The sequence below is a fragment of the Eimeria tenella genome, genomic scaffold (assembly GCF_000499545.2).
Source record: "Eimeria tenella Houghton genomic scaffold, Eth_scaff7, whole genome shotgun sequence".
Classification (NCBI taxonomy): Eukaryota; Apicomplexa; class Conoidasida; order Eucoccidiorida; family Eimeriidae; genus Eimeria; species Eimeria tenella.
Genome location: NW_013543439.1, coordinates 53,791 through 77,822, shown reverse-complemented (window position 1 = coordinate 77,822; position 24,032 = coordinate 53,791). Strand labels below are relative to the sequence as shown.

The following is a 24,032-nucleotide window of genomic DNA, read 5'->3' as shown; positions in this document are numbered from 1 at the left end:
TGTTCGTAGGGGTTGACCGCCAAACCACGCTCCGCTACAGCCGCAAAAACTGGTCCATGTATTCCTTCAGGTTACCACTCCATCGTACTTTAGCCGACTCCGCCAGCAGTTGACTCTGCGGCATTGTTCTGTCGAACCGTTCCAAAAGCCTGCACTGTGCCGTCGCCCAGTCACTTAGGTTGATAGTCCGCTCTAGATACATCCAATAAGCTAGAGCGGGGTGTAGTGGACAGCACCTACTGCTGCGACTACGCTGCTACCTGCCCCCTCGAACAGGCGCCTATGATCAGCATCTAACTTCGGCGCATTGCCTTAAAACAGCAGCCCAAATATGACGAAATACAGTTGTTCTTTGTGTTTCCAAAATCTGTTACCTTGAAAATCCCCCCCACTCGGGGTTCTCGCCTCCTAGGCCCTGGGGACCGGTGCTGGCGCTATCCCCAGCCCCAGTCTCCACGTATCTACAGGCACCTCCAGTGTATGCATGTTAATTTTCAGACAAATTGCCTTACTTCGATCCTAGTAAGAAGGTCCTTTCCTCTTTCAGTGTTACGACCTCCTGTAGGTCTGTAGCTTGTTATCGTCTATAGGTCATCAGCAAGCCCTATTGTAGTGCCTGTGCTCTACAACTTCTCCCCTTGCTGGACTGAACAGACCTACCCAAAACACGTTACTTTTGTCTTTTCAATCTCTATTCTCTTCTGAAGCTAACGTCGTGAGCGCATGCGGTGCGCGTCGCTCCCTCCCCCCTTCTCGTTGAAGGTTGCCCGTCCTGCAGGCGGCGGAAGGTGACGGACCCAGAACTAAGATTCTTTCGAGCCTGAAGACGTCTTCGTTGGCGGCGGCGCCAAGCGCGAAGCAAAGCGGGGCAGCCTGTAAGGTGGAGAGCGGGCTCCCATGTGGCTTGATCTTCAGGTGTCCTGCGCCACTTCACGAGGTACTGGGCTGCAACTCTCCAGCCGCGTTGGTCCATAATATAATCGACTTCATATTCCTTTGTTAGGTTGCCTGCTGCATCGCGGATAGGAGGTCAGGCGGCGTTGGCTTCCGGGGGAACCAAATCGGGATGGCGGGGACGGTGGGAAACTAGCTGCGAAACGTGGAGAACGTTGTGGCATTCATAAGTGGTAGGCAGAACGAGACGGTAAGCGACGGTTCCTATGCGTTCGATGACTTCAAAGGGTCCGCGGTAACGGGGTTCGAACTTAGGGCAGCTGTTAAAAGGCGGTAACTGCTTGCTACTGAGCCAGACCTTGTCTCCCACTCCATACTCTACTGCTTCGCGCTTTGTGTCTGCGTAGTACTTCTGCTGCCATTTTGCCTTCAGGATGTGACTCTGTGCTCTGTCGCAGAGCTGCCGGAAAAGCTTAGTCATCGGAGGGGTGACCGTAGGGGCTAACGCGCCTACGATATCAAGGATCGCAGCCGTCAACAGATTCTCGCCAATCATGACCTCGAAGAGAGGGAGCTCGGCAGTTGAATGGCTTGTCGTGTTGTTAGCAAGTTCCAGGGCCGAAAGCAAACGCTCCCACTCGCGTTCGTCAGATTGGATGTAGGTACAAAGCATCTGCTCGAGTGTGCGGTTAACCCTTTCAGTTTCACCTTCACTTTGCGGATGGTGGGACGAGGACATGCAGCGTTTGATATTAACGCGCCTACAGAGTTGTTGCCAGAGATCCGACTGGATGCGGGTGTCGCGGTCCGATATGAGCACCTCTGGAAAACTGTGATAGCGGATAATACGGTCTGCAAGAAGCTCCACGGTGTCTGCTGCTGTGAATGACTTCTTTGGAGGAACGAAATGAGCCATCTTGCTGAGGTAGTCGAGCATCACAAGAATCGAGTCGTGCCCTGCCGTTGTAAGGGGAAGATCTGCGATAAAGTCAAGACTCACGTGCGCCCACCGAGGAGAAGGGATGAGCAGCTGTTCAAGAAGGCCTGCAGGCTTCTGATTGAGGGACTTCGACGCTCGACAGTAAGTGCATGACTCTACATAAGCAGTAGTGTAGGCGCGCATTCCTGGCCAGTAGTAGTGCTTGCTAAGAGCCACAAAGGTCTCTTTCTGGCCTCGATGGCCTTTGTGACATGGTCTTGATGTGAATGCAGAACTTGAGTAAGGAACTCAGGCAATCGTGGGACGCAGATGCGCCACAGTCCATGAACGCGGATGTGCAGGTAAGGCTGCACGTAGCGAAAGGTGAATTGGCGATTACGAAATTCTATTTGCAGAGCTTCTCCTGGTTGGTTTGCTGCGGCTTTGTAGGGAACGCGAAAAACAGAACACTTCGAGTAAGCTTGCGGCCATTGGCGCACATCAGGAGGGTCCGCTGGTGTCTTCGTTGTGAGTGTAGGATGTTCCGCCTCTGGATTGGGTTCTGGCGGCGCAGGTGAAGATGCAGATGGCAGGCTGCTTCGTCTGGGTCGTCACGAACGAATTCCAGCGAGCTCCCTGTAGTTGGCAGGCCGACCACGAGAGCGAGGAGCCGCGCGGGCTTGCCCCACTGCGACCATCAGTGCTTGTCGATGGTATGTCGTGCAAGCAGGTGTTAGGAAGACCGGGACGGCGAGACAAGGCATCAGCCACTTGATTGCGCGCTCCTTGAACATAAGTGATGTGCAAATCCGGGAACTCTGCCAGGAAGTCTAGCCACCGGGCGGTGCGTCCGCGCAGTGGCTTCGATGCATGGAGTCGTTGGAGATGGGTGAGAGCTTGATTATCAGTTTAAGCCGTTAGCTTAAAAACACGGGACAAGTGCGACCACTTGTCCAGTGCCGTGACCAACGCCAAGAGTTCCTGATCGTAGGTCGAGTATCTCTGTTGAGTGGGGTTCATGACGTGGTTGAGGAAGCCGATGGGCTTGCCGTCTTGTTCCAGAACTGCTCCGATCGCATAACCAGAGGCATCCGTGTATAACTCGAAGGGTTACGTGGTGTCAGGGACTTGTAATGTAGTGAAGTCGACTAAGCGCTGTTTGAGCTGCCGCACCGCTTGCGTGTGAAGCTCTATCCATTCGAAATTAACGTCTTTACGCGTAAGGTCAACCGGCGGCCGGGCGACGTCTGCATAGTCCGGTCCCGTGAACATGCGACAGTAATTTATGGTGCCGAGGAACTGGTGCACTTGCGTTCCGTTGTCCAGCACCTCTGGCCAATGTCGGATGTCTTCGATTTTGTCTTTTGCAGGTTTGATCCCCGCAGCAAAAATGGTATAACCCGAATATGTATTTGTTTGCCTTGCAAACTTGCATTAGCGGAATTTTGGGTAGAACTGATGTCTAAGAAAAATGCTTAGGACTTGTCGCAGGAGAGAAACGTGCTCAGAGAGATCGGGACTATAGATAAGTACATCACCTAGGTACACAATAACGCCCTGTCCCAATAAAGGTTGTAGGTAGGCATTAATATTGGCCTGGAACGTAGCGGGAGCACCCTTAAGGCCAAAGGGCATTACTCGGTACTCGAATAGTCCGAGAACGGACCGGAAAGCCGTGTTCCACCGGTCTTCCTTAGCCATACGTATTTGATGAAATCCTGCTTCAAGATCCAAAGTGGAAAAATACTTGGCGCCTCCCAGCATCTCTAGAATGGTTTGAATGGGAGGTAGTAGAAAATCGGGGGCTATCGTAAGAGCATTTAGAGCCTGGTAATTAACAACCATATGCATCTTCCGCTCCCCGGAGCCATCATCACGTTTGTCTACCATGATCGTAGGGGAGCAAATAGGCGCATAGGTTGGTCCAATCCAACCACTGTCCGATAATTTAGCCGTCTCCTGTTTGTGGAATGTGAGCTGATCTGGGGTCATACGGTAGATTGCAGATTTCGCTGGAAGTTTTCCAGGCACAAGTAGGATATGGTGATCATGAGGGCGCTTCGCCGGTAATCCCTTTGGTAAGTTATCGGGAAAGACCGCTCGATACTCCTGCAAAACCTGGATAATCTCACATGGAATATCCTGCGCCTCTGTCAAATTTATCCATTCGTCGAACAGAGTGTGCTCGGGTTTTGCCATAGGCCAGGGAGACTCCTCTTCACCCTCCGCTGCCGCCGAGGCGATTGAGGCGAAAGCACTACCCCAGCCGGCGGACTTGGGTTGATTCCCAATTAACACGCAGAAAAGCGCGCCTGGCCATTCATCCGAGAACCTTAGGGGTACCGCCGAACCGGCTTCAGGCAAAGCCAGTATGAGATGCAAATCGTGCAATGGAGCGCTGAGACTCTTTGTGTCAGCCACCGCCTGACGAACAGGCGACATTATCCGAGCCTTCGCCTTAGTCTTCGCGTGAGACTTATACCTCCTTGGAGGCGGGCGAAGCAATATAGCTGCCTTGTTGGCTGACATACCCGCCACTTGTTTGGCCAATATCTCATATGCTTGCTCTGCCGGGGTCCTAGGGTGGACTACGGTGGGACTGTCACCTTGCAGCTTTGCTTCTCCAGTCCTAACGAACGGTAACTCGCACCACTGGCCACTCACATAGGTTCGGAGTTTGTCGGACTGGAAATACCAGGCCACCTTATGTTGCACCAGCCAATCCAAACCCATGACTAAATCATAAGGAACGGGTCCGACTAAAAGGTCCCCGGAAAAACGTGCATATCCGCACCACATCGTCAATCCCGTCACAACCCGATCAATGCGTAATTGTCCACCTGTAGCTACGGTGAACCTATGCTCTTTTGGAAGTCTCCGCACCGTCAGGAGCAGTCATTCAACTGTTTTAGGACTAAGGAAACTATTCGAAGCCCCAGTGTCCAAGAGGGCCTCACAAGAACTCCCTGCGAGCTCAAAGCCAAGTACTGCCGTCGCACCCACATAACACAGTGCTCCCCCTTGGTCGTAAGGCTCTTCCGTGCAAGTTTCCCTCCACCAGTGTGGCGCAATCTCTGTCACGTCTGGCCTATAGCCGTCTTCTGTTGCCTCTGCAGACTTCCTGCTGCTATCCGTCGTCGCTTCCGGAGCCTCTTCACTCAGGATCGCCGCTCACCAGGACTCTCACCGCGTTTCCGAAAGCGGCTGATTCCCTTCCGCGTGCCCATCGCTCGTATTATTTCCTTCCGCAGTGCTGAGGAGTTGGTTTCGCCACTCAAAGGAGACTGGAATGGTACTAGCGCCTGTGGCTACCGCACACATCATCCCTTTGCCATGGCTACGCGGCCTAGAGCGCTCGCCTCCTACCACGCCTAGGCCCCCCTCTTTAATTGTTCAGTCTTCTCAGTGCTATGACGGATGGGCTCCCTACTGCTCTCGTCCGCCGGCTCGGGCCGGCCTCGTTCATACGTAGGACAGTCCCGAGCAAAATGTCCCACACCGCCACACTTCTTGCACATTTTGTAGTGGACAGGCACTACAATAGGGCTTGCTGGTGACCTCTAGAAGATAGCTAGCTAGCGACCTACAAGGGGTCGCAACACTGGAGGAGGACAGCACCCTCCTACTAAGATCAAAGTAAGGCAATTTGTCTGAAAATTAACATGCATACACCTGAGGTGCCTGACAATGCGTGGAGACTGGGGCTGGAGATAGCGCCGGCACCAGTGCAGGCCTCCTCCACACAGGACCTAGGAGGCGAGCACCCCGAGTGGGGCGAATTGAACGACAACAGAATTAGGAAGCTTAAGAGTAACTGTATTTCAATATATATAAGCTACTGTTTCAAGGAAATGGGCCAACTGTAGGTGCCGATCATAGGCCCTGCTCGAGTGGGCAGGTAGCAGCGTAGTCACAACAGTGGGCGCTGTGCACTACGTATTTCCCCCAGACGTTTGGTACGTTCTCCCTTGCAGGGGCAGACACGTGACGGATATCCGCGACCCTGACACTCAGAGCACTTTGCGTGGGTTCCCCCAGGTCGATTTTCAATTTCGTAGAGCCGACGGGGTCCATTAGCTTGGATAGCAGCCCTAATGGCTTGACTGGTCCTTTCTCGGAGTTCTAGCACACCCTGCTTGAGCTCGTAGAGGCGTCCTGCGGCTTTCGCCGCTTGTTCGCACGACTGATATTTCACCTGTCCGTTATTGGTGATTAGAAGATGAAGGTCTGTCGGTATCCCGGTGCCGGTGCAGTAATACTCAGCGAGTTCGTCGGGGGCAACACCCAAACCACGCTTCGTTACAGCCGCAAACCGGTCCGTGTATTCCTTCGGGTTACCATTCCACTGTACTTCAGCCAACTCCGTTACAATTGACTCTGCGACATTGTTTTGTCGAACCGCTCCAAAAGCCTGCGCTGTACTGTCGCCCAGCCACTTAGGTCGATAGTTCCCCGTAGATACATCCAATACGTTAGAGCCGGGCACACAAGGTGGTCAATAAGTGCATCCGGAAAGAACAAAGATGTCATTCCTGGAGCAGACCCCAAATGTAGTGCACGGCACCTACTGCTGCGACTACGCTGCTACCTGCCCCCTCGAGCAGGCTCCTATGATCAGCACCTAACTTCAGCGTGTTTACTTGAAACAGCAGCCCAAATATAACAAAATCCAGTTAGTTTTTGTCTTTCCAAAATTTTTATCCTCAAATCCGCCCCACTCGGGGTGCTCGCCTTTTCGGCCCTGTGGGGAGGAGGCCTGCTCCGGTGATGGCAGCCCCAGTCTCCACGCATTTCCAGGCACGTCTAGTGTATGCATGTTAATTCGCAGACAAACTGCCTTACTTTGATCCTAGTAAGAGGATCCTGTCCTCTTCCAGTGTTACGGCGTCTTGCAGGTCGCTAGCTAACTATCTTCTATGGGTCACCAGCAAGCCCTATCGTAGTGCCTGTGCACTACACGGGGCCTACAAGATGGTCGACAAGTATGCCTCCCCATTCGCAGGTCTCCAATCCCACCTGAGTGTACTGTCGTTCGATGCGCATCAAAAAGGCCTGCATAGTGCTGTCGTCTTCAGGAAGTATAGGAAACGTTGCGCCAGATTGTCTGGACCTACCTATAACTTTCCATATCACCTCCATCGCGGATTGGAATTGTTCCCACGTGATGTAGTGCGCAGGCACTACAAGAGGGCTTGCTGGTGACCTATAGAGGATAGCTAGCTGGTGAACTATAAGCGGTTAAGACGTTGAGACGCTGATTGAGCGCTGTAACTTCTTACTAGTAAAATAGTAAGCAATTTATTGGCAGACTGACATGTATAAACTAGAAATGTCCACGAATACCCTAAGATTGGGGCTGCCGACAACGCCGGCACCGGTGCGGGTCACATCCTCACCGGACCAACAGAGCAACAACCATGAGAAGTGACTTTTAGGAAATATGCTTTTAAGAACTTGAAACAAAACGGTCTTTCTAATAAATTGGTAGACGTTGCGCGACCGATGCGTCGATAGTAGAGAGGATTTCATAGAATGCCCAAGTTGTGGGCTTTGCAGCATCGTAGTCGCTGCAGAGAACGCGGTGTACTACACGTGACGTACGGATTGTCCGCTGGCAAACCGGTGACATAAACATAAGGGGACACCTCTACAGGCTCACCTGGTTATAGGTGAACCTGCGGTGTCTCCTTATGCGCATGCGGCCGCTCTGCCACAGTGGGCTCCGGAGTAGCATGGCGAAGATGGACTGGTGTCCCGCTGGGCATTTTGCTTACGGACATCGTAGACGTCTCGTGTTATGTGGGGCTGCATACTCGTCCGTTACGGAGATGTATCCCTTACTAGGTGTGAATCATTTAGACGAAGTGCTTCTACTCTCAGGGCCGGAATGAAAATGAATTTCACTTCCGGAATAGCCCTCAAGTGTAGTGGACAGCGCCTTCAGCTGGGACTACCCTGCTACCTGGCCCACAATGAGAAACCATCCACCTTCGACGCGTTTCTTATGGAACGAACACCAAAATATCAATAAGAGCAGAAATCGTCTCAAGTTCTGGAATCGATTTTCCTGAAAAGTTCCTCCACAGGGTTATTGCTTCCTTGGCCCTGTGGGGCGGTGTCCCGCACAGGTCCCGGCGCTATGGCCAGCCCCAGTGTCCATGTATTCGCAAACATGTCTAGCTTATACATGCTAATTTGCTGATAAACTGCCTTACTTCGTTAGTAGTAAGAAGTTCCTTGCCTTGTTCAGCGTGCTAATCTTTTATAGGTCACCAGCTAGCTATCTTCTTAAAGTCACCAGCAGGCCCTATTGCAGTGCCTTCGCACCACAGGTACACTGGAAGACAACGATAGCTGCACATGCGTATAAGAACCACTGCACCTTGCAGTCAATATCCATGAACTCTCTCAGCTAAAGGCTTGAGAGTTTTCAAGCGACCACGATTACCTTTTTGCGGTGTGGAACCACAAGCAACAATGTTGTGTTTGTAAAACCTATGGGATCTGTGACTCTGCAGAGCAGAGTCACAGATAAAGCAAAACTTCAAGTGCCTGGCCACGCTTTTCAACCCACTTATCGCTTCGTTTGGAGATGTGGCATGCCGATATCAAAACGAACGCGAAAAAATCAACGTCATCTTTAAAGGAAGGAACAAGACACTGTGCGTTCCAGCAAGCAAAATGTGCATTTGAGGATCCCCACTGCATCTCCGGTCTAGGTGCTAATAAGTGTTAACTTTGCCTTTGTCCCAACAACAAAGTAAAATATCCGTTTCAGGACAATGCTAATTCAATAAGCTAATGCCCTCGAGCTTTATTCTAAAGGCTCCTCTGTTTTCCGAAAATTTATTGTTTCTTTCCGTCTTTAGAGCAGTATTCTGGAACTATTGAAACATCCAATGAAATTCACCCTGGAGAGCGGCAAAATGCACAAACGAATAGCAATACAAAGAGCTAAGCTGTATTTCAATCGATTCTGTTTTCGAGACACATTTTGACCCTGTCAGAGCCCCTGTCAGCGCCAGCAACCCACGTATCGCTTGGGCAGATTCGACAATCAGAAAAGGCTTATGGGATAACAAAGAGGTTAGATACGGCGTATCTTGTGGGCGTACTGTACATTTCTGTGGCGGCATAACAGGTTTAGCTTTAGCCACCGCCGCAGAATTATTACTTCGCAGTCTTATGTTCACACTTCTCCTTGGCGAGACAATAGAAACCTGTGGAAGGCAGCAGTTAGGCCTATTGTTAGCTGCGTGACGGAAATTCGAATTCAAGTGAAGTACAGGAGTAGTATTAATTTTGAATTGAAGGCCTGCTTTTGGTGGTTTATTAAATCGGCGTACCAATGAGTCTGACGAGGTGGATCCCGCTCCATCCGATCCATTGCTAGCCGTGGCTTGATATCTTTGTCAACACAGTCAGCGCATGATTTATTGCGATAACAAGGTGACCAAGGAGCAAATAGGCTTCCTTCTGTCCATAACGCCTGGCATGAGCATGTCATTCCGCTGCACTCCCATTTAAGGACCTATTCCTGTGAGGGAACCAATTGAAGCAGTAATAGTGAAGAGAGACTGCTTCGTTTATAGTCCTAGAGCTCGTATGGCGCAATCCCATTTGCTGATCACGATTACCCTACAACGGGACATAGTTGAGTGGCATGCAAAGGCTCCAATATCACACACATATGCATATCAGTGCGCATACCCTTAAAGTTAAATAAAAAATTGACACACAAAAATAGAAAAATCGTTTCTTCCGTTTGCTTTAGCAACATTAATCAGCTCACGTCGTACGGGAAGCATATTTGCTGGGCATTTCACAGGGCCTGGCGTTGAGGCCTGTGTACTTACCATTTGTGCGGCTTTCAACTCCCTTCGAGCCTGGATATCCGTACACTAGTGTAAATTTGTGATAAAAATTATTTCTTTTCAAAAATCTGGAGCAGAGCACACTAGATTCAGCATTTAATTGCCTCAGGTGGAACCGCTGATTATCGGGAGATCGACAGTGTCATCGAGCAAACCTACTATTGGGGCGTAAAAGGAGCCTCTAGGACAACATAATCACTGCTTAATTAGCACTGGTAAAAAGCGCCGACAAAATATTGCTTATTGAATTCCGGAGGCACCCGTGGTTACGTTGTGCACACTGTTCTTTGTGGTTGGTCTCCTTTCTCCCCAAATGCCTATTTGCCCGCACCTGGCCCAAGCCCCCTGCTTACCTGCTCCACTAGTCTAACACTTTAAGCTTCATCTGCTTCAGCCGACTGAGTCTTGCCGCAGTCCCCATTCCGTGTTGTCGCTGGCGTTTACTTGTGCCTGCTGTGCCTCCCTCGCTCCTCTTCTCAGGCGCATAGAAATGAGGAGCATAACAACTGCCATTTTCGCTGTAATGGGCTTCGCGGTGGCTTCGTCATTGGATACGAGCACTTCGCCGAGACCAACGGAAGCCACGCAGCTTTCAGATGGCCCTGCTGAAGCAATACCCACCACTGCTTATCACGACGTGGCGATGAGGAACGAGGAGGCAGCCACTATTTCGGGACATTCGATAGAGCTGCGAAGGCTGTGGGCCTCGGAGGCCCCTAAGCCCATCCCCCGGCCTAAGGGCTTCCCTGCACTGTTAACCAGCCTGTCGTTACTAGGCCACGCTGGTCTTCAAGGAGTAAAGGACTACAACACCCGCGCAGTGCCGCGTCCAGCTATATCTCTACTATTTGGCAGAGCCCGATTCGACACAGCGAATCTTGCACTGTTCTCCCTGTTAGGTGGACTAGCGCTGCTCTACTTGGGTATCAAGCGCAGGTGGCGGAGCCACAAGGAGAGAAATTTGTGGAGACTGGATGAACTTTTGCGACAAGACCGCGCAAGAGTTGAGGCAATCAGAAATGGAGCTAGGAGAAAACTGTAGCGACACGCGTCACAAATATTATCAATTATACCGGAGGCCCCAAGTAATCGAGCAACATTGGTTACAGTGTAAATCCTTGTTCGTGGGCAACAGAAGCAATATGTCAGGGGTGCTTTGGTGAGGGACTGGCACACGCTCCAGGGCTGCTACTGGCGGCATTCATCTCATAGAAGTTTACAGCGTCTGCAGTTGTCTGCGAGTTCGACTTAACCTCCTCGGTTTCTTCAGCAGTCGTTGGTTTCTGGTTGACTGAACAAGCGGAGCATTCAACTCGGGCTCTTGAAGCCCTTGTGAATGGATGTCGCAAGGAAAGGGTAATTGTGACAGCTACCAGTGGGGTCACTACAGCAGGTTCTCAATGACACGAAACCCAGCTTCATGTTCCCCTTGGACAGCGCAGGGTGCTGAGCAAATCAGAAGCCTTTCACCGCATCCACTTCGTTGGCTGTGAGCTCACAAACAGCTGTTGCCGCGAGCCTGTCCCCAGGAAATGTCTACACTTAAAATTTTTTGGTGTGGAAAGCTCCGCTATATGTCCAGTTTTCGAAGGATCAGGTAAAGTAATTTAGGCTCGACTTCTTTTTAGCTTGTACGGCAGCGATCCCCTGCACGAAATCCTCGTGCTGTAGCTCGGACGCGTTCCGGCGGAGGGCAATCATGCCAGCTTCAACGCAAACAGCTTTAAGCTGCGCGCCGTTAAAGTCGTCCGTACTTCTAGCGAGCTCCCGGAAGTTCACATCTGCAGAGGCAGGATTCACTGGACCGTATTATGCTTATAATGCTCCAGATTCCCATCCGGGGCCAGCTATTGCTAGTTATTGTGAAAAACTTTGACGGCCACACTGGGTAGATGAAGTGGGGAGCTCTTCAACATATATCACGGAGAACAATACAGGTAGGCCAAACTCATCAAGCGCGCTCCCTCGGTAAAACCATGCACACGTGTATGCATCGGGTCAGAGTTAAAGGAGTGCCGGGATGCAACTTTGCAATTCTTGATTGGTCAGTGCATCTGTTGATATATTTACTCAACTCACCAGCCTTGTTGACGGTCATCTTTCTTGCATGAATCTGCAAGATGCGCTCCCTCGCATCTTCGTTGGGATGTGGCAGCTCGATCTTTCTGTCAAGTCGGCCGGAGCGAAGCAGTGCAGGGTCCAAAACGTCCGGTCTATTTGTCGCTGCAATAACCTGTCGCCGCCACACCGCACCAACCCAAGTAAAGAACGAGAGTCGATGCTGTATTGAGCCTAAATGCTCCATGCGCCCGCAACTCCACGGAAAAACTTCAAGTGACCAGTGGGGACTAAACTCCTGGCAAATTCATTGCATTTCCAGCCCACACTAACACATGGATTTATGGTCATCACATTACTTTGATGCGGTCGTCGCTGCTGAATCCGTCAAGCTGATTGAGGAGCTCTAACATTGTTCGTTGCACTTCGCGATCACCAGACAACTCGCTGTCGAAGCGCTTGGTACCAATAGCATCTAGCTCATCTGCACTCCACCACCGTAAAATAACGGCCACACACAGCGTCTAGTGTCCTGTCCCAAGTGATAAGGGACGCTCCTAGAGTTGTACAGTTGGAACACAATCAACAAGGAGCTAACGTACCAATAAATATGATTGCCGGAGCTTTCTCCTTTGCCAGTTCGAAGGCATCTCGAACCATCTTTGCACCGTCGCCTATAAACATCTGAACGAGCTGCGGTCCTGCCAGTTTTAGGAAGGTCGCCTTGGTCTGCCATTTCAAGAATATGCACACGTGCAACCAATCTCAGATTCTGGTTTAGTTCTTTTAGCCCTCAACTCCATTCATCGTACGCACAGAGTCTAGTGGTAGTCCTGTAGGCATGCAGGTATGATGGAGGGAAGGAAAAAGTTGTACATGCACACCAAGGTCAAGCCATGCATGCCCAAGGTTACATACACCGCCCAGGATTTCAAGAGGCATAATTCTTGTATTCACGCCGCAATAATTATCATTCTATGCTGCCACAATGTCGCCAATAACTACTGTCGAATACCAGACAAATAAACAGTCTGAGATGGCAGAAATATTCAGTTAGGCACAGATAGCCGTGAGAGTGTACGTAGAAAGACCCGAAGCGTGCCCCACAATTTCCAACTAGTGAGCTCTTGCCAGACAGCGCCAACATGCCATCGCTTCCAAAAAAAAGATGCGGAAATTTTTTATTCGTAATTCTTGGATTGCAATCAAGCAACCATCTAGCGACAAAAAGGGCAGTACCTGGGCAGCGCATGCTCTAGCAAGTAGCGTTTTCCCCGTCCCCGGAGGGCCGTACATCAAAACTCCTGAGCCAAAAAAGAGAGCCCCCCGAATCAGCTTGCTACATACGTTGCCGGAAGAGCCACAATCTTCTCAAAGAACTGCAATAGTGAAAGTAATACAGGAGGCGATATAACGGTACACATGCCAACTCAAAAGGAGTACAAGGAGACAATATCTATAATCCCGGCAACTTGTGCATCCAATAAGAGCGATATCTGCGGGGGACAAGCTGCGGCTGAAGTGCGAATCAAAATCCGAGCCTTCCACATCCTTGAAAAGCAGGCGCTACACATAAACAGAAGTCGCGCACTAGCACAATAGCTCTCAATGCCACCAAGGAGCACCATAGTTACCTTTGGGCGGCCGAATGCCGATTTTATCAAAGCGCTCCTTGTGGGTCATGGGGAGAACTGTGAGAGCAGAATAACGCAAAACGAAGTGCGCAAATGCTTGTGTCTGCACGTGGATGTCGGTATCTATGCATGAATTCATACGTCTTGGTGAGTGCCTGTACAGAATGCATTTTGAAATCAGTCTCTGGCTGTGTCGAACCAATTCAGTCTCTACGACGCTGCCCTTTTCGCGGTCATAACAGACTCTGCTTCCCGCTCAGTGTGCTGTCGTCTGCGCCTTGGCTATTTTCGAGCGCACCAATGGCTTCAATGAGCTCTTGAATTTGTTTGTCGAGGCCCCCAACATCACTATATTCTTCTGTGGGCCGTTCATCAACCTCCATTGCCTTCACCCTCGCGTCATACTCAGCAGGTAGCTTATCCAGCACTAGGTAAGAATCCTTGTTGACACCAACCTGCAGCACGAGGCAAATAGGATAAGCCAATGTCAAACAAAAAAAGTTGATTAGCAGACACATAATTCATCATGCGAACAAGCAAAGGCTCGTGCAGAGCCTGAAAAATGCAGCCGCTGGTGCACGTTGTTGCAGATGTAGCAAGTGCCCTTGCAGTAACGAATGCGTGGAGGGCAGCTGGCCCACCAGATCGCCTGGCTTTAGCTGGTCAGCCTCCACAAGGCCAATGACAGGCAGAAAGACAGTCTGAACACTCATAAAGCAAGCAGGCAATCAACAGCCCTAAACCCTGAATATCATAGCTATTCCACGAGCAGGTACCACCTGAGGGGAGCCCACAAACACGCAAAACATTGAAACAAGAAATCGCCAATGTGCATATATGTGTGACGATGCTGAATCCCCGATCTTCAACCATGGACCGAACTCTATACATCAAGCAAGAGTATGACACAGGACTTGGCGCTGAGTTTCATGCCTGTCTTGTCGAGGTCTTGATAACAATGCACTTTCCCTTTCGTTGCAAGTCGATGTCTGTTGCAGCCCCATCATCCTCTCCCTCTTCTTCGTTATCAAACAACTGGGGAAACCAAAAACAGATAAGCATCTACGGCTTGAGCGCGGGCAAGTTTGGCGATAATGAATACTGCGACAGTAATGGTACTACGTGAGACCCTGATACTTAAACTTTACACCTTAAATTGCTCGAATGTGCCTTCTTTTGCTGTAAAGATATTCCGTCAAGTCAAACAAATGAACCAGCAAGCCTCCAACAAAGCAATTAAGTTGGATGTGTAGCATGAAGCAGCCAGCAGAAAAACTTAAGTCATCGGCATCTACCGCCACGAGACAGAGGTGCCTCCGTCCCATTACTTGTCATTCTTTGTTTCCTTGTACCCCTTTTTCTTTACCAAGTTTACATGCAACAGCGGACCTGAACCCTGACTACTGTGTCCGGCGTACGCATGTACAACAGGGAACCGGAACATGCGCGTGGGCCCTTTTTTTCTCTTAAGAGCACAACACATTTACCACGAGAGTAAGCTTCTGCCGCTTATGGCAAGCCTTACCTCAACAACGCTGCCAACCAGATAAGGTAGCTGTTTGTTCAGTCGAATCTTCTCGATGGCGTCTTTTATTCTCTCCTGAATCCCACCGATGCACATGGAACCACATGTGTAAGCAGCACTCACACCTCATGGCTCCTCACCAGAAACGTACATATGAGCATTCAGTCGCAGCTGCATGGAGCAACGTGCACGATGTACTGCCCTTGCAGAATGAGAGTGGATCGCTGCTCATCCAACTGCGCAGCCACGGCGCGCATTCGCGCCCTTTGAGGTTGCGGATTCGCGACCCTGACTAAAAGTGCTGCAATCAATACTACAGCAATTAGGAAGAATATGGATTAGAGTTGACTTTGCATTGCTGTGTAAGCTCATGATATTTGCTAACACATGAAGGCCTCAGAGCTCGAGCTCCAGTTCTTGGCCCCTCCATTACTGTTATCGCTGTGCATGAATAAGCGCTGTACTATTACAACTATAACAACAAGAATTCCACGCACCTGCATATTGTTGAGCTCGAACTTGAGCTTGTTGGCTTCACTTTTGAAGTATTTGAGCTCTGAGTCAACCAAAGAGGTCCTCATGCGGAGCTCCCCCGCGCTGAAGTTAGAGACCTCGGCGGTCACCCCGTCCTCCTCTCCCCAAACCTCTGCAGAATCCATTTCTGTAAATGGCGGGCCGAAGCAAAAGCGATAGGGCTGGGGCCCCTACGTGCAAACCCGTGCTGCAGCACGAGCAGCAGCGCAGCGTGGGTTTGATCTCCAGTGCCTGACTTAGTACAGCGGATGAAGCAGAGGGAAGCTGCGGCAGGCTCCGTGCCTGTTTACGCCTATTCCTGTGCTTTTCCTGAGGTGGCCTGGAGAAGGGAAAGGGATAAAAAGACGAATGCGCAGCGTCTGTCGGGATGGAGGCTTTACTATGGCCTCTAAACAGTCTACCAAGAATGCTCCCGGTGAAGTTATTCTCCGGCTTCAGTTTAGGGTAAGCAATGGAGAGGCAAAGCGATTTCAGGTCTGAACGTGTTGTGCATGCAGAGGCAGCGACGGCTACACAGACGGGACGACGGAGATTGCCTGGGAAAAGTAACCTAGGGGCTTTGCATCCCCAAAACAGAGCACCTATATAATACTTAAAGGCAATCGGGTAGCAACAGGAAGAGCAACAGCAACTATGGGTAACATGGGTGGCGGACAGGGCAGCCACCACACTCGGTTGGCACTTCTCAAGCAAGGATCTGTCGTCTGCGCTGCACTGTTTAGCGGTCGGTGCTCCCCTACATTAATTCTTTGTACTGGTTAAATTGCAGCCTTTTGATCAAAAACAACAAAGCTCTATGTCTTCCATCTGCTGCTTCCTTCGTCGTCGCAATGCAACCATTTCCCAGCATGTACGTTGAAGTGAAGTTCCAACCAATTTCCCGAGGTACCTGTTTCCAAATCCACAGATAAAGTGCATATAACAATTCTATATGAGCTGCATTATTGCCAAGAACTTTAAAGGGTGTGGTGGGGTCAGCTTGATGGTGGGTTCCCTTTGCTGTTCGGTTCGGTCGGCGTGCACTTGGTGTGGTCGACACTCTTCACCATCTACTCTGAGTATAAGGGCACGTTGCCATCCGTGCACCCGTGCAACATGCAAGGATCTTACAATTAACTACGGCTACTCTTCATATTGTAGGATAAACTGACAAATTGTTTGTTATATTTGTCTGCTCAATAACCTAGTGAGGGGGGATGCAGTTTACGTTCCTAAGCATGCAAGGGCTCGAAAAGCCTGAGCTCAATGGGGCATCAATAGTTTGGAAATACCATGATGAAGGGAATCAGGACAAGCTGTGGTGTTGGTGCCAGTTGGGAAAACAATGGACAATGGAATAAGCGTCAACCGCAAGCAGCAGTCGGCGAGAAATAGGAAGATTCACACAACGTGGTATGAGTAGAGCCGAGCTTTGCAAACTCTAAGCGCTCTAAGCATCCACTGCCGGCGACTGATATCGAGAAAAGAAAGCCTCAAAAAAGGGTCGCAACAGTGGAGGACCCGAGGGTTCCGTTGCTTCGTGGAGCGCCAATCATAGGGGACACTGCTAAATTATTAAGGCACAGAAAGCTCGCTATGAGTCTGCCACCTGTATACTGATCGACAGTGGCACAACTAGCGTACACAGAAAGAGCCATACGGGGGAACGCTACTTCCTATATTGAACATCCTGCCAATTCTTCGCGCACGAATTTCTTTGGGTCATCAGGAATCGCCACACGAATTTCTTTGGGTCATCAGGAATCGCCACACGAATTTCTTTGGGTCATCAGGAATCGCCACACGAATTTCTTTGGGTCATCAGGAATCGCCACACGAATTTCTTTGGATAATCAGGAATCACCTTACGATTTAGCGTCCTCCCGTGTGTGTTCTGTGCCAAGTCTATAGCACAGCCCGTGAAAGTTGGCCCCCAGTTGCCCCTAACGCTTTCCTCTTGACTAGCTTGCTCTGTAGCACCTGCCGTGATATTCCCATGAGCTCTTCGGCACGGCATTGTACGTCTTCCATGGGTGACATGACCTTGCCCAAGTGTGGCTGCTATGAGTTAGAGAACCTGTGCTGGACGCTCAGGGTGCTTTGGGTCTTACGGAGTCTCGCGCTCATAGGCTGGGATTCTGGAAGTTCCGCTCTTCTAACGCCCTGTCCTGTGAAAAGCTACTGGATCATTACTCAGGCATTAACTTGAAGACCACGAAACTGTCGCGTGCCACCGTACTTTACCCCCACTACCGAATTACGACTTCTCTGTATGAGCCAGGACAGCCTCATGATCCTTTACTTCCCAACTAGTGGTTTGCGTTTGTGTGACACAATTTGACCGATGAAGGTAAGACGTTCCATAATTTGAATGCGATTTGTCATATCTGTCCGACGCATAATCTGCGCACCTGATTGGGATTCTTGCTATGCAGCCCCAGACTCAACAAAAAAGGTATGCTTCTAGGCATTGCCCTTATGCAGCGAACGTGTAGAAGCTTAGAATTGCATTTAGTATTTGTTCATGCGATTTCTGAAGTTCAAACTTTCTATTCTCAAAAATCGTGCAAATCGCCGCTGTCAAGTCTACCCCAAAAATCTTTCCTACAGTGTTCAATACGTGTGTTTATAGTGTAAACTACCACATTAATATACACAGATGCACACATCTCCTACACAGTGCTAAAACCTTGCTGGCAATTAATATAGTATCTTCCGGGCTATGGTCTCAAACGAAGAAGCATTCACGCCATTGATGAATTCTGTCAACATTTCTAGCTTCACACTGGTTCTCACTAAAAGCTCTGTGCGCCGCACTGACGAGCTAGAGCGGCTCTCCTACAGACTCGCAGACGCTTATTGTGGCGAATTCATGCATGTGCTTCCCTGCAGCACCCCAGCACATTGAACGCACTATATGGCTTCATCTCCAGCGTAACGTAATAAACGCCCAAGATGGTCAATGCAAGATTCAAATCACGCCCAGTTGTCAGCTGCGCTGAGATGAAGCATTGCTCGTGACCGCAACAGCCTAATAAGAGGTGCTCGTGACACACTGAACTGCGCCGCAAAATCGAGAGTGGTAAAAGACCACCGAAGAATGTTACAACGTCTTTACTGTTTCATCCTGTCCGAGCACCTCTGCGGCCTCGGCCGGGGACAACGGTGCCCTCAGCTTCAGCGACCTCTACGCGGCAGAATACCCATCGTACTCCAGCTCTACTACATTCAGCGTTACATTCAGCGAGATCATTATCTCTCGCCATTATCTCTCGTCGTTCGTGCCACTCTTTTTGCTCGTGGTACACATCTTTTGTTTAAAGCCAAGAAGTCTCCTACTCCGTGGCATGATAACGAGTACAAGGCTTGACACAGCTGTAGGCCTTTATCTGCTCCATAGCGAACTGCTGAATTCTGGTCTACCGGTGAAGGTAGACGAAAGCGCATCTGTGCATATGCGAAACCACCACGCGCGCTCAGTATAGATTTCCGGGTACTTCCATCATAGTAAAACGGATGTTACCGAAGAAGCCTACCCGGCCACAATGGGCAGCTCCTGCCGCACGCTGCAGTGCCTTCCCCCACAAGACAGCCTATATTGTAGTCCATCGCGTTTTTTCGGCGCACGGCGCATAGTGGGAGTGGTCCATTGACACACTTCAAGATGATCAGTACGAGGCGGAAGATGATTATAGAAGGTCCTGTTCCCAGACCCAGCGCGCGAGCGCGCTAGCGTGGTCGGTGGTGCTGCCACATCTTCGCAGCGACGGCGCGCTCTACACTGAACAGCAGCGTCGCCGGCCTACTCGACGAAAAAGCCACCAACTGGAGAGCTTGTGGAGGAGTCGCATACTCTAGTATGCACTGAGAGACGTGAGACTGCCTCAGTGCAGCTGATATAGAAGCTGCAGCTAAAAAAACGATTGTGTCGTTCGCAGAGCTGCAGGAGCACACATTACGACTGTGACTTTTCTATATCAGTCGAGCTGCCGAGCTTCCACTCTGACCAGCGCACTGTAGCGTATCCAGGGAAGGATAAAAAGGAATGTATGCTGTGCATATAAATATATTTACCTGCTCGTGCAACTGCCGGCAAGGCACGGACGAAGCTATGCACTAACGTAAATGTGTATTTACCGTTTGTGCTGCGGTTACAATTCTGGTAGTGCTAGCGCCGATTTATGCAAGTCTAAAAAGTGTCTAGAGTTGAGAGCCGCACACCAGATTGCGCCTGTACTTGTTCTACTGTTTCTCGCTGCCACTGTTAACTCCACTCTCCTACTTCTACGCGTTTCGTCCCAGAGCGCAAACGCATACACATCTTCATACGCATGTGCGAATAGACCTATACAGAAGGAGATTCAGTCTACACGAGGCCTGCTGGGTCGGTGTGCACTCCACACTCGCGCAAGGGTCTGAAGCACTCTGCCAAACGAAAAGCGGTAAAAGAGCACCACGCATGTTCGTTAAATACTGACAGAAAATACAACATGCGAAATCGACATGACTACAGTGACTACAGTGAACCGCGGCTAGTCAGTCTTCACAGCGTCGACCTGCGCTTGTGGTTTGTTGCCAGCTTTCTCGTCCCTCTCAGTCGATTCCTCCAAAGTCATACGGCGACTCGCGTGCGGCTCCTGCTGCGTCTGCGCTTGCATCTGGGGGCGACCTCCTCCCAACTGCTGATGGCTATTGTCTTTTTTCTGGCGGAGGCCGAGCGTGCCCTGCAACGTTTCCCTAATGTTTGGAATCTCAAAATGGCCCTCATTCTTTTTTTTGTTCCTCGTCTCGGAGTCATCGTCGCGTATTTCAGAGGCCTTAAGCGCTGCGACGTCGTCCATATCCACGTCCAAGTCCAACATTCCCGAACCATCTCGGGAGCACTGGCCACCCTGCGTTAGAAAATTGGAGCGGCTAGGAACCCTCAACATTTGACTCAAACCCCCTTTTGCGGCGCGAAAAAGAAAGCGTCACATAGTCAAACCTCACGAAGCACTCAGCAGCCGTCAGCATCATACGACAAATATGGATGAAGCGGTCAATACAAAAGAGCTACAAATCGCTATGCAAACGTGCACAATGAGAACAAATAACACAATGACACTAGTGCAGAGGTCATCGACATATCGTTAATCACACATGAACATGTGCCTACAGGCAGTCCTACCTTCACGTGTCCACGATATGTGGAATGAACAGTCGCGATCACACGCACCCATAAATCCATCCATATGGGTACGTACGGGTCTATATACAAATCTATCAATATATAAGGCACGCACGCATACATCTACAACAATCCACGCAAGCGTCGCTTCATCTGTTGTCTGCTGCTATGCTAACCCTTGCCCTACTCCAACCTCGTGTAACAAACAAACGAGTATACAACGAAATATACAGAAAAAAGAGGCAAACGAACGCAAAAGTTTACCCTTACCCTCAAACCAAGGCCTCTCTTCTCTAACAACGGGTCGCTACCGCGCCTTCCTCGGTCTACAAGCTGAGCCAACGGTCTGCATCACAAACGCTCACAGCAGGCTCCCCTACGCAATGTTCGCTGATCGGAAGCCCTGCAGTTCATGGATAAAGAGCCTGCACCATAGACCTTGCTGGTTTGTGCCTTTTCGTAATTGCAAAGACCACTTATATCAGCACGGAGCGGCCAGAAACATAGGACCGTAGCTCCGACTGAGTCTCAACTATCCACGCATCTCATCGAACACAAGACAATACTTCATGAAATTTGTATCCGACACAGCCGCAGTAACCCTAGTAGCAGTCTGCTGGTTGTATGGCAGTGTCGACGGGAATTTGTGAAACGCCGCTGCATCAGCAGTACGAGCAGCAATAGACTGCCTCGTTATACGCTTGAAGTGAGCAGAAGCAACTAACGCACACTGGAGTTTCCTGAACACTGCAGGTGTTTGTGTGTTTTTGGGTGATGCTGATATAGGCGTGCACACAAGCGTGACAGGAATGCCTATCCACAATCTCTGTGCGACGGCATGCATGCTACTGTACTGTGCTCGGGCCTAGCAGCAGTACCTCTCCTTTTTCTTGGAGCATTTAACTAGCGGTAAAACCTCTTGGTGCTCTATTACTCTCACCGGTTTGCTTGCTCCTGCCACAGCGCCCACTTTTGGTGCTGGAGTTTCCTGAGGTTGTAAGCTGCGGCTAGCGCTAGCCACAGGATCCACGGAACAGTGAGCACCATCACAAAGCTGATCCAACAGCCGAAAAACGTGAAGAGCTGTGGGATAAAGAGGCTACCAATCCACAAGACAAAGAAGGCAATACCTATGGAGGAAATGAGAATAGGCAGCCAACGTTCGGTTGATCTGTACAGCAGCCACACCAGTACCTCGAAGCCGGTCAAAATAAGATAGCCCAGTGAAAAAGCGATGGAGACCCCAGCAGTATACACCATAGCATCGGGGGAAACAAAATGAATACACAACAGGTAGCGGTGCTTCTCGAGAATCTCCTCCATCACCTCCTCCATTCTGTTCTCGGCTATTTCCTTGTAGTCAAGGCAAACATTGGTGGGGTTCGAATAAAAGTCAAAGAAGTGGTGGTGGTTTCGTAGCCCGAAACAGTCACTCTCCCGCAACACGCAATGTAGGTAAAGCTGGAGGGGCCCCTTGCGGTGGGAGAAGTCAATAGCTTTGTAAGTGAGAATGCAGTACTGCCATACAAAGCAAAACATAACCAGTATGGCTGCCCGCAACATCCAGATGTACAGCATGCGGACCTTGTGGGCCTGGCGCCCCGATGTGATGTCAACATCAAAACAGTGCATCCGCCGTCTTTCCAATGTCACCATGCGGTATGCATGGGGTAGGATTGAAACAGTGCGCGAGATTGAGTACATTATAAACAAACAGACAATGAAAATAGAACTCAGCACCAGCGTCAGTAGGTTATATGTCTGAAACGACCAACCCAGAGGCTGGGGAGAGTACGGAATATGCGTCGGCAAGTCCATCCTGCCCGCGAACTCCATGCTGTCCCTCTACGGCTCTGCTGCGGTACAGCACCACGTAACCGCTTGTAGTGTAGCACCCTTGCGTTACCTTCCTCGGTCTTCCCGCTCGTTGTCGCATCGGCCCAATTTTAGCCCGAACAACGGCGGCGGCCCCTCTGCGTCAGAGTGGCGGGAACAGTAGCAGCAGCGGCGTCAGCAGCTCAGACTGCAAAAGTTCCGGGCAGCAGCAGCAGTTGCTGGAGCATCCTCTCCCTCATTTCTCCTCAGTCGTCAGCCACATACTGCAACAGCAGATGGTGCTGGTGTTAAAGTTGAGCGCTTCCACAGTACAAAGCGGTCGCGACAGGCTGCGGCAACAACCAGAGGCGCACTATGTGCTTGCTCGGAGAAAGAAAAATCGGAGTTATACGTGAAAAACGGAGGGTATGAAAAGTCTTGCCGAGTCACACAGTGCAGGTTGCTGCATGCACGACCACAGTAGCCCGGCCTCATTACCGGCCTCTGCGCTCCGTGCTAGCATACCGAACAGCAGCTCAGCTCCTGCGCAAGCAAAGTACAAAACAGATATAGATACAGACAGGTATTTACACAACGTCGATTGGCACACCATGCAGCAGGTACGGATAGACAATGTGAGAAGCATGTCACAACAGCCCCAGCGACGTGAAGCGAACCAACTATAGCATCATGAACAGGGGCTTCTTGGGCCGTTTTGTATTGTTACGGCGATGATGCAGGTTGCAACGGTGGCCTTGTGTACTCCTATAAAAAGCATTTACAGTAGTTTCAAGGGAGTCAACAACCACCGGGCAGGCACGGTGGAGAACAGTTACCACAACATCTGCATCCAGACTCGAAATGACTGTCTGTTTGGGCCTCTTTCCTGCAGTATACGAGGATAAGCACAGCAAGGCCACGTGTTTCGGTCCCTTTTCAGCGCGAGTGCTCTGTTATTGTTCAACAAACAACAGCTCAAACACTCTGGCTGGCAGCAATGTTCAATCTAAGGCGCGAACACAGCGGAAATACGATGCAGATGTTATAAGCAGTGAGTTTCCATGGAGTTGTTTAATGTGCAATGCAGTGGAGACGTGCAATATTCCCAGAAAGCTGCCTCGTGCCTATCGATACTTGACTACATCAAACCCACGCCTGACAACAGCAGTAGAACGAAGATGTCCAGTGGCAGTTACAGTTACTCACTGAGGGAAATGACCGGGTCATTCGACTGTTTTGACAGCCGTAAATTGGTGCGGTCCACAGAAATATATTCATTTGCTTGACTGGATGTGGCCGCAGCTAATTCAGATGTACAGCTCGCGCTCGAAGAGGTGACGTCGTAGTACATGCCCCGAATGGAGAACAAATTTTTTCTGGTAGAACTACAGTTCTTGAAAATTTCTCAGCACGGGGCGCAGAGCGAGCTGGAGTAGGGTGTGCAAGTAGGAGCTCAAGACTTACTATTGCAAAGACGAGAAACACAAAGCAAATCATATCTAAGAGCCTGCAACAGTGTAAGCCATTCAGCCGGTCTCTACAATGCGGGAAGGGGAATGCACCACATAGCACTGCAGAGATGATTCACATAGCCAGCTGTATTGGGGTTTTTTGTCAGTAAAAGAGGTCTTTG

The 24,032-nt window shown here is 50.2% G+C and overlaps 4 protein-coding genes across 4 annotated transcripts; 2 read left to right on the top strand and 2 right to left on the bottom strand.

Annotated features, from left to right (window-relative positions):
- Positions 1–2,100: 2,100 nt before the first annotated feature.
- On the top strand, positions 2,101–2,588 carry ETH_00006605 (uncharacterized protein; the record flags this gene model as incomplete). Its single annotated transcript, XM_013377970.1, has 2 exons — positions 2,101–2,175; positions 2,352–2,588. 2 exons carry the CDS (start codon positions 2,101–2,103, stop codon positions 2,586–2,588), a joined length of 312 nt encoding a protein of 103 aa, XP_013233424.1.
- Positions 2,589–10,177: 7,589 nt separating this feature from the next.
- ETH_00006595 (uncharacterized protein) lies at positions 10,178–10,729 on the top strand (the record flags this gene model as incomplete). Its single annotated transcript, XM_013377969.1, has 1 exon — positions 10,178–10,729. One exon carries the CDS (start codon positions 10,178–10,180, stop codon positions 10,727–10,729), a length of 552 nt encoding a protein of 183 aa, XP_013233423.1.
- A 551-nt stretch (positions 10,730–11,280) lies between these two features.
- ETH_00006590 (26S protease regulatory subunit 6a, putative) lies at positions 11,281–15,563 on the bottom strand (the record flags this gene model as incomplete). Its single annotated transcript, XM_013377968.1, has 11 exons — positions 11,281–11,468; positions 11,767–11,920; positions 12,105–12,229; positions 12,348–12,474; positions 12,985–13,049; positions 13,380–13,436; positions 13,678–13,834; positions 14,021–14,080; positions 14,313–14,414; positions 14,905–14,979; positions 15,402–15,563. The coding sequence occupies 11 exons, from the start codon at positions 15,561–15,563 to the stop codon at positions 11,281–11,283; spliced, it is 1,272 nt and encodes a 423-aa protein (XP_013233422.1).
- Positions 15,564–19,949: 4,386 nt separating this feature from the next.
- ETH_00006585 (uncharacterized protein) lies at positions 19,950–22,420 on the bottom strand (the record flags this gene model as incomplete). The annotated part of the gene is made up of 3 exons (XM_013377967.1): positions 19,950–20,309; positions 20,855–20,930; positions 21,525–22,420. The coding sequence occupies 3 exons, from the start codon at positions 22,418–22,420 to the stop codon at positions 19,950–19,952; spliced, it is 1,332 nt and encodes a 443-aa protein (XP_013233421.1).
- Positions 22,421–24,032: the final 1,612 nt, after the last annotated feature.